Source organism: Elephantulus edwardii, unplaced genomic scaffold (assembly GCF_000299155.1).
Source record: "Elephantulus edwardii isolate Elephantulus edwardi_28Jun2011 unplaced genomic scaffold, EleEdw1.0 scaffold00101, whole genome shotgun sequence".
NCBI lineage: Eukaryota > Metazoa > Chordata > Mammalia > Macroscelidea > Macroscelididae > Elephantulus > Elephantulus edwardii.
This window is the reverse complement of record NW_006399851.1, coordinates 6,283,827-6,297,270: the sequence shown is the minus strand read 5'-3', so window position 1 is coordinate 6,297,270 and position 13,444 is coordinate 6,283,827. Positions and strand designations below refer to the sequence as shown.

Genomic DNA, 13,444 nt, shown 5'->3' with positions numbered 1-13,444 from the left:
TGGTTGCTATCTTCCACACAAAGAAGGGAAATAAAGAAAGGGCATGAGGTAGAGCCAGGGACAACATCTTTCAGAAAGAATAGGCACAGAATAAACTGGGACTGCAAGAGCCCTTGATGTGGCACATGACTACTCTCCAGATTCAGTGGCGAGCCTTTATGGTCAAGTTCAGATCTGGGACTTCATCTTATAAGGCAACGGATGTCCACAGATCACCTGTGTCCGCCACAGCAATGGTCTAATCACACCATAATAAAGCTCATTTTCAAAAAGTACTCAGAGCCAAAACATTCCACCAATAAAAACTAAAAACAGCTACACCATATTCTCAAAATAAGCTTAGCAGAAAGTTAATACTTAGTACTTTCCACACTGGTTTCAAACACAACCTTTTCTTCTGAGGGTTGTTTCCCCCCTCTATGCTACTGGAAATGCCAAGCAAAGCCCCTGGGCAGAGCAGAGGTGCAATCCCCCATAAATAAGACACGGGTGAGGAACAATGGTTGGGGACATATTCTCCAAGACCAAGAGTGGAGTCTGGGTCAGGGAGTTCAACCCTTGGTGGTCAATAGACCCTTTGCTAACAAGCCAGAACAACACAACATCTTTCTCCTCAACAGCACATACTTTCCTCATGCTTTTTAAAACATTTTACGCAGCCTCACAAAGGTTATGTCAGTGTTAGACTCTACCTACCAGCATACACAGATGGTTAACAGGACCAAAGAAGACATTCATCTATTTTATACGGTCAAGAGTGAAGGGACGAAAATTCAACAAACCCTCAGTTCTAAAAACTGCACAGAACATGCACCAAGTATAACTGCCTTGATCATGTCTACTGGGTTTCCTCTCATGCTTTTCTATAAGGAATCTCTAACCAGAGAAGGGTAACCATGTCTCTTGTGGAAGCAAAGAAAGCAAAGCATGTGCATACATTGTTTTAAAGCCCATGTGAACTGCAAAGATATGACAGACAGCATTATTGTAATGATAGTGCATAACATGTTGGGCTGCTAACTGAAACATCTGAAGCTACTAGGAGAAAAGATGAGCATCTGTCTCCTATTGAGACTTACGACTTATACCTCAGAAACCCAATGGAGTGTGGCTAAGTGAGATTCAAATAATTTTGTTATCGTTATGTGCCAACAAGTTGAGCATGGCTCAGAGTGACCCTATGAACAACACACCTGAACCCTGTCCTATCCTGCGCCATTCTCACCATTTCTGACACACTTGAGCCCATGCTGCAGTCACTGTGTCAGTTCATCTTGCTGAGTCTTCCTCTCACTGATCCTCCACCTTTCTAAATATCTTCTCCTAGCAACATGTCCAAAATATATGAGACAAAGCTTCACCATCCTTGCCTCCAATGGCTCCATAGCTCCAATAGCAATGACTCAAATGATGGCAGAGGGATAATCCCTTAAACACAGAAACATACACACCAGACAGACATGTATATGGATACACAAATTTCTAAATAAGTGAAATTCCCATTCCAACAAGATATGCTATGCTGATCATGGGATCAGGATTCTGTCTACCATAGCAGCAGAACCAGGGAGAAATCATAAATTCTCTTTCAAGAGTGAAAGTTTCTACGGAAGAAAAAACCAAAACAAAACGAAACAAAAACCCACACAATATGAGGGTTTTAAAAATATAATTTTTTAACATGGATTTAATTACTAAACATGTCACAAACTCTTCTCCAAGGATGTCTATATAGAGGTGGTTTAAAGTCAAAGTCCTCACCTGCCAAGATAAACAGTGTGACCACCACAATGACTTCAGCAAGCTGGGTTGTGCCCTTCCTGGCTTTCAGTTTTCTTTCCTCTTTCTAGTCATTTTATTTCTATGACCCCAAGTAGGGAATTACAGGTAAAATGGCATAAAACATGGTATTCTAAATTGTTACTCTAAACCCTAAAACAAACACTGGAGTTCATCTGCTTACCTCGGCTACCAAGGAGACACTATTTAACTGTCAGCTGCCAGTTTGTGGCACTGTGGTGGCTTCCTTGAGGCTGTGGTGCCAGAAGTGATACCACTGGTATTTCAAATACTAACAGGGTGGTCAGGTCTCACGAGAGCTTCTAGACTAGGATAGATTAGGAAGAAAGACTTGGCGATCTAGTTTTGAAAATTAACTAAAGGAATCTTAAGGGTAAGAGGGGAACACTGTCTAACTCGTTTGCTTTAGATACATCATCAGGAAAGATCAATCACCAGAAGATGATGTCATTTTGGCAAACAAAGCAGCGGATCAACAAGGGAGACACTAGTGAGACAAGCTGCACAAGAGTCATGGCAATGGACTAAGGATGACACAGAGACAGCAATGTTTTCTTCTGTTGTACATAAAGTCACCTCAAGTCAGAGTCGACTAAACAGCAACTGCTTACAGCAACGTTCTTCAAATTCATGTTTCCAAGGAAAATTGAAATGTTAAAGGTGACATAAGCTAGCACTTTCTTGCCTTCATGCCTTTGCTTAGTTGTTTTTTTCCAGTACAGTAGAGCTATACCCTCATTCATCTCTCCTGAGTGAGCTAAAGAGGCTCTAACACCTCCTCTCCTATCTGCCCCCACCCGAGGCGGAAGTCACTCCTTGAGCCTGAAGAGTTTGCTAGTCCCTCAGACAAAGCATGAGGGTACTGTCTGTGCTAATCTACTTCAACCTTTTCTTCACACACTGGGAGTTCACAGAATTAACTGTCTTATTCAAGTAGCTTTCTAGACTCTTCACTGATGTTCCAGAACACAATTCATTTCAAGCTATCATTGAAAATACGTGATTTAAGAAAAGCAGCTGGTTTTCCCAATAAAACTTTTAATTCTATGCACTTATTTGATTTCTCCTAATTCTACAGTTTATCTCATTACCTTTCTCCCTGTTTTCTCCCCAAAACATAATCTTCTGTAATTTTTAATTATCTAAACAATGAGAAATAGCCTCTATACCAGGATGAAATGCTCACACTTGCTTTGTTAATTTCTTAATGTCGCAATCTTAAAAATCCAGTTCAGGTATTAGTTTTTCTTCCCTGAATCACCACTCTGCCCTACTCCAAACCACTCCCTACAAAAAAGAGTACAATATGACCCCTATTCCTCTGAACTCTCCATACCTCTGTAGTTAAATATTTATCTTAACCATCTCCCAATCTCAACTCCAAGTTTTATCATCATTTTATTCCCAACACTTAGTACATGGTACATGGAGTTCAACCAAATTTGGTGAATTGAGCAATTATTTGTCTCAGAAAGGAAAAGAGTCTAAGGCCTGAAAAAATCTGTATTCTCAGGAGAGTCACATTAAGTGCACATTGTAATATGAAGAATGCTCACCATTTATGATGACTGAATACGTTCAGATCAATGGCATGTCTATTGCTTCAATAAACAGTTTGGGCTCCTATTACTACTACTAAGAACTGTGTAGCCTAGGGTAGACAGTAGTAGCTTACATGGTGTTTTGAGCAAATGGAACCAGGTGGCCCTCTGGACAGATGACTTATAAAAGCAGGGCACAGAGTTCCCAAGACCCACGTAGATGTGGAGACCCACAATAGTGAACGAGAAAAAGGCCCTATTTCGAGAAGTTCAGATTCTAGTAATACTGACAGGAGATCAATTTTCAGTATTTTCTACATGTTGCTGAAAATCAAGACTTGGACAAACTGTATTTAACACTCTCCACCTAAATTCCCACATCATTAATCATGGAGACCATAATTTGGGCCTATACATCTACCTATAACAGCAGAGCATTCTAGTACTTCTGATCAGGCAGGGAAAAGTATTGTTCTTGGATTCAAACAGGTTACAAAGTTGACCAGTGACCTTATTATGACCAAATGCATTTCTCTGAAGAATATTTTCCATTAATCTATTTGGTTTATAAGTCATTTCTTACCTTGCATCTGTTTATATTTTTCTTTCCTCTGAAATGGCAAATATTTGGAATTGTTTGCTTTCACAGTTCATTACTAAACATTGCTACATTCTTACTGTGCTAGAATGGGAAGTAAAAGATAATTGCTATTCCCAGTTAATAGAAAGCATTATAACAATACAAGTCTTTCAAAATAGTAATATATAAGCCTACTTTTCTAATATTAAAACATCTTTTTATAGGTAGGTAGAAAACAGTTTCAGTTTTGTGTGAATTGTGCTATATACACATATTTGTGACCCACTGCTTCCTCTTGAAAATAGGTCACTCTGATTCCAAGCTCTGAGGAAATGTCAATGACAACTCTCATCACTTCTTACCTGCTTAATCTAACATACAGAAATCAATCACCAAAGCATTGAGGGGAGGAGAAATCATCATAAAATGATCTAGTTCACAAAAAATTACCTAACCATCATGTTCACTTTGGAGTTTTAGCTAAATATGGTTCCTATCAAAAGAGGGTAGATTTTTGGCTTTAATAACAACATCTAATTCTGAGGAAGGCACTGTAATTTTGCCATATTCAATTAATTAATCCAACAGGTACTTATTAAGCACCTCCCCTGGCAACCCAAAGGTAGGTGGTTTGGATCCACCAGCTGCTCCAGGAGAAAGACGAGCCCATCTCCTCTCATGGAATTAACTGCCTCTGAAACCCTGCTGGGGGTCAGCTATGAGTTGGCTCCACTCGATGGTCAACAACACACACACACACACATACCATAGGAATCATGCAGTACAAACCACAGTGAAGAGAGAAAAGGAACAAGAGCTCACAGAGTTTACAATGGAGCGAGTCACCAAAGAAATCTTTTCATGTAAAAATCTCGATTAAGCCTTACTTCAACTTTTTTTTTCCTTCAAGGAAGAAAAAGAAAACATAGAGCCTTACCTCTTAGATTTCTAGGATGAATCTGTTTAGTTCGGGGCATCTTTGATTCAGAAGCAACTTTTTCCTCTTAGAAAGTATGAGTAGAGCAAGTCACAAAACAGCAGCTTCATAAACTCAACATGCATCAATTAATCCATGTCCTGGGAGGGAGGAAAAGCGAAAATTACACTTTATTAACTTCAAAGTAAAAAGACTCTTTGAAAGTTAGTATGTCTGGCTGCTGTTGTTTTGTTCTTTGAGTCAGAACCAATCCTTAATTGACCCTCCAGGGGATTTTCAGAGGCAATAAATTACACAGGAGAAGACTGCCTATCTTTCTCCCACAGAGAGGCTGGCTGATTCACATTGTGAGCCTTTGAGTTGGACAGACAACTCCTTAACACTAGGCTACCAGAACTCAGTAAATTCTAAATTAAAGAAAATGTAATCAAGTGAAGTACAGTGGCAATAGTTGTTGTGTGCTGCTGAGTAGGAATCAACTCATGGTTGATCTTCTAGTGGGTTTTTAAAGGCAGTAAATCTCAAGGGAGGAGACTGTCCTCCCCTAAACCACAAGCCTTTGTGATTGCACCACAACTTCTTACCAAGAGGCCACCAGAGTTCCCTACTGCTATAATAGACTACGTGTAAACAAAAGGTCAACAATTTCATCTTACTAGGATCCACAGTCAACAGTCTTGGTACTAAGAGTCAAGAAATCAGAAGACTTTTACTTTGGACAAGCCTGCTGTCAGGAGCTCTCCAAAATACTGAAATGCAATGATCTCAGTTTGAAGACTAAAGTATTTCTGACTTAGGCCATAGTCTTTTCAATCGCTGTGCATCTGAGGGCTGGACAATGAATAAGGATGACAAGAAAAATTGATGCCTCTGAGTTGCGGCACTGGAGAAAAGTACTGAATATCCCATGGACTGCCCAAAGAACAGCTATACTTGGAAAAGGTGCGGCCAGAGTATTCCTGAAGGCATGGATGGCAAAGTTTTGTCTCTCATACTTTGGAAATGTTGCTAAGAGAGTCCATTCCCTGGAATGGGACATCATGCTGCAAAGTGGAGGGTCAGAAAAAGAGAGGAAGACACTCCCTCCTCCCCTTGATATGGACTGACATAAGCAGCTGCAGTAATGGGCACAAGTATATCAGAGATGATGATGATTAGGATGGCACAGGCTTCAGATCTGTTGTTCACAGGATCACTATGAGTCATACTCAAATTGACAGGACCTAATAACAACAAAAGGCCAACCTTAATTAAGTTTTTTTTTTTTTTAAATTGTCTGTTTTTATCAGAAAATAGTAAAACTTCAGTCTCAAAATATTACCAGTAAGTGAAAAGAAATTGTACTGCCAACCCAAAGGCACCCAGTCCAAAGCAACCAGCTGCTCCAGAAGAGAAAGATGAGCAATCTCCTCCCATGCCATCTACTGCCTCTGAAAAATCTGCTGGAGGATCAGCTATGGTTTAGTTCTGACTCCACAACACAGAACACAACACAGTATGTGTTAGGTGCCATCAAGTCTCTGTGACTCATAAGAGACCCTATGCACAACAGACCTGAACTCTGTCCGATTCTGATCCAGTTTCACTGTCTCCAGCACAGCTGTTCCTATTACCCCAGTCACTGTTCTCAATCCATCTCATCCAAGGTCTTCCTCTCCTGCATTGTCCCTCCACCATTCCAAGCATGTACTGCACGGCTGTTGTTCTTGACTGCCTTCAAGTCGAGCACACAACTCATAGCGACCCTATGAACAAAAGGCCTGAAGACTTTCTACAACTATCAACATTTGTCAAAGTTCATACAGTTTCTGGAGGCATGATATTTAGGAAGTGGATGTCACACCTGTTATTTGTTGTTATGTGCCGCTGAGTCGCCTGTGATGCATAGCGACCCCTATATACAGCAGCTCTGAACCCTTCCCTGTCCTGAACCAGCCTCACTAATTCTGACACACCAACCCCCCATGGCCCCAGTTACCGTACTTCACGGTATACAACAATACTACACTGTGTGTGTATATATGTGTATTCATTCCAAAGCACACAATACACTATATATATAAACACACACACATATATACATACTTCATGACAGTCTATATATATATATATATACTATGTAATTTTATACATATATTACATTTAAATTTTTTTATATATGTATACACAAACACACATATTTTCCCCCCATGGCACAAAAAAATTCTGTGTGGTATGCTGTGGAGTCAGAACCAACCCATAACTAATCCTCCAGCAGCTTTTCAGAGGCAGTAAATCGCACAGGAGGAAACTTTCCATGTCCATTCATAAGCAAACTTGGTTCATTCATTCATCTTGTTTTACAGAGTTAGTTAATACAGTGGTTGCTACCAATGTTGCTGTTGGATGCTACTAACTAGAATTCACAACAATCCTGGGAACAACAAATTGAAGCTCTGTATCATCTTCACAATGTTCCACCTTGCTCAAGGTCATTGTTGAAGTCACTGTGTCAATCCATTTTGCTAAGAATAATCTTCCTCTCTTCCAAATATTGTGGTTTGCCCTTCTGGGCTCATAGTAGGAGAACACTGTCTGTCTCTGTTTACAAACTGACATGTGTGACTAGTTCTGGTTAATGATCTTTAAGTAGGAGAGACCCAAATCACCTCCAAAGATGAGTATTTAAGGATATTTCATTATCAAAGCAAGATCCCTTCAGAGCGCTCTCTTCCCTCTGCCAAGAGACCATCACTGTTCCATGCAGGGCATCTGATAAAACAGAGCTGAGCTGTACTTATCCCACCTACCACACACATGGTAGCATAAACAAGAAAGATATCTTTGTTGCTTTATAAGTCATTGAGATTAGAGAGTTATTTGTTACTGCAGTAAGTCTGCCCTGATATAAACATCTAAAATGAAAAAAAAAAATTAAAAGAAAATGTTCATATTTTTAAAAAGCACCTCAGTTAGAATACATCAAAATGATAATAATCCAAGGAGTCTTTGGATGAAGAAATGTGTTCATGAAGCTACTTATTAGAAGGTTGACAGTTCAAACCTCATCAGCAGGATATGTACAGGTTGGCAAAAGGCCCAGCAACTTGCCTCTGTAAAGATTACAGCTAAAAAAAAACAAACAACAAACAATACTTTGGAGTTCAGTTCTACTCTGAAACATTTGGGGTCGACAACAGGTTGAGGCTGTGTTTTTTTGTTTTAAATCAAAAAATTAATCACTCATCTCACCAGATCAAATAGCCCAAACTCACCTTCCACAAGATTTTCAAGGAGCTAAAATTCTTATTGCAATTTCCGGTGATAAAGCTGACAAGCTAGGCCCAGCATTATGACTTTCAACAGAAAACAATGTTTAATTATTAAACAAAGACATGAGAACTGGACATCAATGTTTTATCTGAGACCTTTAACTAGAAGTCCTTGCCTCAGAGAAGTTACCAAGCTTCTAATGTATGTCTGTGTACTTTCTACATATTGCTTAATTTAATCCTAACAATAACTGATAAGGTAGCTATCATATGCTTATTTCACAGATAAGAAAACTAAAGCACAGACTGGCTTACCAATCTTCCCAAGGTCAGTAACTCAGAACGTGGACCACAACTACTCCCCAAGGCTTCCTTCTTCAATGGAGGTAATATTTACTCTCAGGGTTTTTCCAAAAGACTATATATGGGGCACAGCAAGTCATGTTTTTATGTCAAATCTGACTGAGTTTGAAGCCTTTACTGTGTGACTATGTTCCTATAACTTAGCCTCTCTGAAATCAAAGCTGCCTTATAGGCGATTTAAGGATTAAACAATGTATAGGTGTTGCCCACTGCCTGGCACCAAAAAAAAAAAAAAATGCTCAAATATTAACTCTCTTTATGAAAGCCTATCTGGGAAAGAATGCCTAATGTTTTGGTATAAAGTTTTAGCAATTTACAGTTTTTGTACTGGGGGGGGGGCAATCTCCTCCTGTGCTGGTTGGATCTGATTTGATGGTACACAGCAAAGAACAGGGGGGGGGGGGGAGAGAATAGCCTGAGGGAAGAGGTAAATGATCCAATACTATATTATTTCAACTAACACTGTGCACAACTCTGCACTAAAGCAGCATATATCACAAAGCTTTTGACTTAACAGTGAATTCAGAAACGCTTGGGCATTTCTAATTTGTATGTATGCATGTTTTACTATGTTCTATGTTAAGTCTATAGCTTTAAAATTGTCTTGGTTTTTATAAGTTTTTAAAGCGTAAACTCTGATTGTAACCCAGTCATGTGATTTTATACAATTTGAGTATAAATGTAAAAGACACACATTTCAAATCCGTAACTGCTTCCTACAGTCCTTTTACTGCCTCCTCCACTGTAGGTTAGCAGTCCATTCCATGTTTAAATCCCTGGAGGGGAAGTGGACATTTGCAAAGACAGCAGCCTTACAGCGACCAAGAGGAATGGCAAAACGTTCCTTTACAGGGAAGAAAAAAATACTACATGCAGCAAAGACATGACACGATCAAAAAGCAAGGAGAAAAAACATGAATGAATGTGGAGGGCGGAGCCTGGGAAAACCCCTCTGCAACGCCGCACTGAACAAAGCGCTTAGCATGCCAGGAGGAGGGGGGAATGGAAGTGCCAGCTCAGGAAGGAGCCTGGAGTGGATGCGGCGAGCAGGAGGAGGAGAGGAAGGCGCGAGTAGGCGAGCGCAGCAACCCCAGGACTCCTCCTCGCCACCAGCTGCCCCGCTGCCCCCTCCCCTCTCCAGCCAGCAACTCCTTCCCGAGCCCGACCCTAGGCGAGCCTGAGTCTACTGACCCGAGCCCACCACCCCTTTCCCCAACTGCTCTGGGCGCTCCCTCCCAACCCGGAATGGAACTACCCAGGTGGCCCGGAGTAAACAGGCACTCAGAAAGCAGAACGAAAGGGAAAGCAAGCCACAAAGCCGGGAGATTGGGAAGCCGAGGCCTGCTCGCCCGCACCCCCATCCCCGTGCAAAATGCGTCTGCAGCTGGAACAACGCAGGCGGGGAGGCTGGGCCCCTCCGTACCTGCTCAGCCCGTAAGACCGCATCCCCGGCCGCGCGTGCTAGGCGAGGGCGCCCAGAAGTGGGACGCGCCCCTCCACGCAGCGAGCCCCTCTGCAAGGTCGGCGCTGGCACACGGGCGCACACATCCACTCTCGTGCCCGCCGCCCGCCCCGCTGCAGCACCCCCGTCGCGGAGCCCGCGTCGAACCTGGGGCCAGAACGCCCAGCGGAGCCGCTGCCACTGCACCGGCGCTGAGGCTGCGCTGCTGATGGCGGCGGCCGCAGCTCGGAATCTCCGCGACCCCCGCACGGCAGCGGCGGCGGCGGCGGCGCCTGGGATCCCTCCTTCACTTGACAACCTCAAACACAAACATAACCTCCTCCTCCTCCAGCTCCCCCAGCTCCCGGCTCTTCCCTCCTCCCGCCGCCGCCGCCCAGCAGCAGCTCCACTAAAGGCCGGCGACTGGCGCTCCAACCACCCAGCCTGAAATATTAAACAGGGGAGCGGGCCGGGGGCGGGGAGGGGCTCGGCGGGGCGCGCGGGCGGGGGCCGAAGCGCGCCGGGAGGGGGAGGCCGCACTCGCAGCTCGCCCGCGTCCCGAGCCGCAGCATGGTCCCGGCGGCCGCCACGGGAGAGGGGGCGTCGGGCAGCCGGGCGATGCGGGGCGCTGCGCGGTGGGGTCGGCGGCGAGATCGCGGGAGGTCCGGGCCCGCGCTCCCGGGAGAGAAGGGCAGGCGGGTGCGGGCTTTACCTCTCCCCCGGGGCAGAGAAGGGCACGTTTTGCCTCTTTAGGGGCGGCGGGAGGAGGCTGCCGGTCGGCCAGGGGAAGGGAGGCCGAAGGTCGGAGGCTTTCCCGCGGGTGGGCGGGGCGGCAGGGGATCCCCGGGGGCGGGAGGCGGGGAGGCCACTGGCGGCAGCAGGGGGGAGGGGGCGTCTCCAGAGGAGTCCGAGGCCAGGGCTCGGCTGGGCCGGGGGAGGGGCCGGGGACGCCCGGGGCGCGAGGACCCAGCGGGCGGGCCCGGCCGCCAGCCCTCCCCCGGGGCAGGCCGGCCTCACACTTGCGTGGAGCCGAGTCCCGGGTCTCCCCGGTGGGGCGGGCCCGGCCGCACCTCCCCCGGGCCAACCTCCTGCAGCTCCGCCCCGCCCGGCCGCGAGGGGGCGGGGGCGGAAGCAGGGACGCCGGCCCGGAGGAGGGGCGAGGTTAGGGACAGAGCGGGCTAGGGTCGTGCTGGCTTCGGGACTGGCGCCCCGCGGGGGGTGAAGGGCGGGCCCGGCAGGTCACGCGGCCCCGCCTGGCCGGGTCGCGCAGTTGGGGGCGGTTGGTCCGGGAAGAGGGGCGGGGACGGGCGGGGCCGCGGCTTCTCGTTACCGTCTTTACTTTCTAAAGCAGGATGTGGGCCGGCCTGGTGACGTCATGGGGTCTCCCAGCCCCGCCCCCACTGGGCGGATGGGGGAGGGGAGCGGAGAAGGGAGGGCCGGTGCGGGGGGGGGGACCCCAAGGGGGTTTCCTCAGCAACGCGGGGAGGGAAGAGGAAAGTCATTGTGAAACTTGAAACTCATTAACTTTGAAAAACAACTTTAAAAAGCCCGGGAGGGGGGCGGGGTGTTGGTTAGGAGGGTGGATGGGGCCATATTCTTAACCCTGAACTGAAACCACTTTTTGTGGCGGATGTTCTATTAAAAGAGCGAGGAAAGCCAAGGTTATTCCAGAGGCCGCTCCAAAGCCCGCGGGTGGTTCCCAGAGCTGCAGCTGCGAGCGCAGTTAACCCCTGCCTCCCCGTCTGACAGCTCAAGGCACCGTGGGGAGGGGACTTGGGGACCCCAGCGGTGTTCCTGGCTGGGCCGCCGACCCGGCGGAAGGAAAGGGTAAGCAGGAGTAATTACCGTGAACCAGGGCTTGACCCCGTCTGCTAGAAAGCAAGAGAGGAAGCAAGGAAGTAGAAATTTATGGACGAGAAATCGGGTTGGACCAACGTAAAAAGGTTTTTCGGGCTAGACCTAAAAAAATGGCAGCACTTTGGGGCTCAGAAATCCCACATGCTCACCCTGAAAAACTTATAAAAGAAAGATTGCCTTAAGATGTCACCCGAACTTGAGAGTTATAATGAAATTTAGATGCAGACAATTTCTAGAATTGAACCAAACTGTTTTCCCCTTTTAAGGAATAAAAATGCTAAACGATCGTTCTCCCACCAAGACGGCTGGCCATCTGTGCAAGCTTGAATTATTTTGTTCCCTGGGGCTTCCATTAAGACGTCTAGATTTTTCCTGCTAGGGTTGACCCCCCTAAAATTCCCGAGGGAATCCTACCTCTAATTTTTTTGTGCTTAGGAAAGCTCAAAACACCTGAATGGGAATCATAAAAAATGGAAAAGTTAATAATGGTGAGCTTGTAACCAAAACTGATGTCATGTAAAGGAGGAAACATGCCTATAAAAATACCTGAATGTGATCATCACAGCAAAGATCATCCATCAACTACCTAAATTTGAAAGGACGCTAACATGCTAAGCTTCCAATCCTGCATTAAATAATGCAATTTTTATTTTCATTCTGAGATAGTAATTCCCCTTTATAAAATCTAATGGATATCAGGTCACGAGCAATATGTTTGTGTATATATATAACGTCCCACTGAGGCTGTGTGCATAAAAACTAACCATGCATATAAAATGTATCTTGGCATTGGACGACATTTACTTAAGATGGTTTGATAATTATTAAGTCTCGTAGTTGGGAAGTAAAAAACACTAAATAAATTAAGGTACTTTTAATCCAGCATACTTAGCGCACCAGAAATACATGAGGTGTGCACAAGGTTCATAGGGAATTTGGCATTATTATGAACTAAAACATGAATGCTAAAATGCACAGGCATTTTTTTAAATTATAATAGGTTAATTTTGTCATTCAGTTTAACTTTTTTCCTTAGACAAGTCACAATCAAGTTTCTTAGGCATCATCCCAGTATTAAACTTTTCTCGCAAATACATACTACACAGAGCTGTCGACTATTAAGTTTAATATTTTGAAATGCAATTTTTCACTCATCTACAATTCTAGTTATCCTCATGCAGGACAATCCAGTTAAATTACAATCTGTTTGGGGACAAATACATTCTCAAAATGTAGCCTATAAACGGAAAGTGTGGGTGAAACGTTTTCGAAACAAAGTAAATGTAATGGTCCAGTGCAATTTGAACTGTCAAAAATCCCGGCACTGGGGGGGAGGGGTGGTTATATTCTGCACAAAGAAGGAGGGGGCTTCCAAGGGCACGTTTGCTCTAGTGTTATCCCTGCAGGACACGTGAAGTGACGCGTGAGTGGAGAAGTGTCAATGAAGGCATCTTTTTTTAAAAATGCTGAGCGGTATTTGGAGAAGAGCAAGCAGCAGGGTCCGCTCTGAAGGCTAGTCGCAAGGACTGGCCTTGCCCACGCCACCCTGCTGCGGTGGCCCGCACCCCACTTGTCCCGACAGGTTCCCACGCGGAGGCCCGCCCGCCCGCCTGGACCCCCCCTGGCGCGGCCCCACCGCCCGGCCCTGCGCCGCCGCCACGCGGAGATCCCGGA

At 45.3% G+C, this 13,444-nt stretch overlaps 1 protein-coding gene across 1 annotated transcript in view; it reads left to right on the top strand.

Moving 5' to 3' along the window:
- Positions 1-10,483: 10,483 nt before the first annotated feature.
- The window catches only part of LOC102863520 (collagen alpha-1(III) chain-like), a 72,292-nt gene continuing 69,331 nt past the window's right edge, over positions 10,484-13,444 (top strand). The window contains exons 1-3 of the mRNA XM_006891632.1: positions 10,484-10,612; positions 10,667-11,074; positions 11,559-11,740. Coding sequence (XP_006891694.1) covers positions 10,484-10,612; positions 10,667-11,074; positions 11,559-11,740 — 719 coding nt within the window. The remainder of the gene's footprint in view (positions 10,613-10,666; positions 11,075-11,558; positions 11,741-13,444) is intronic.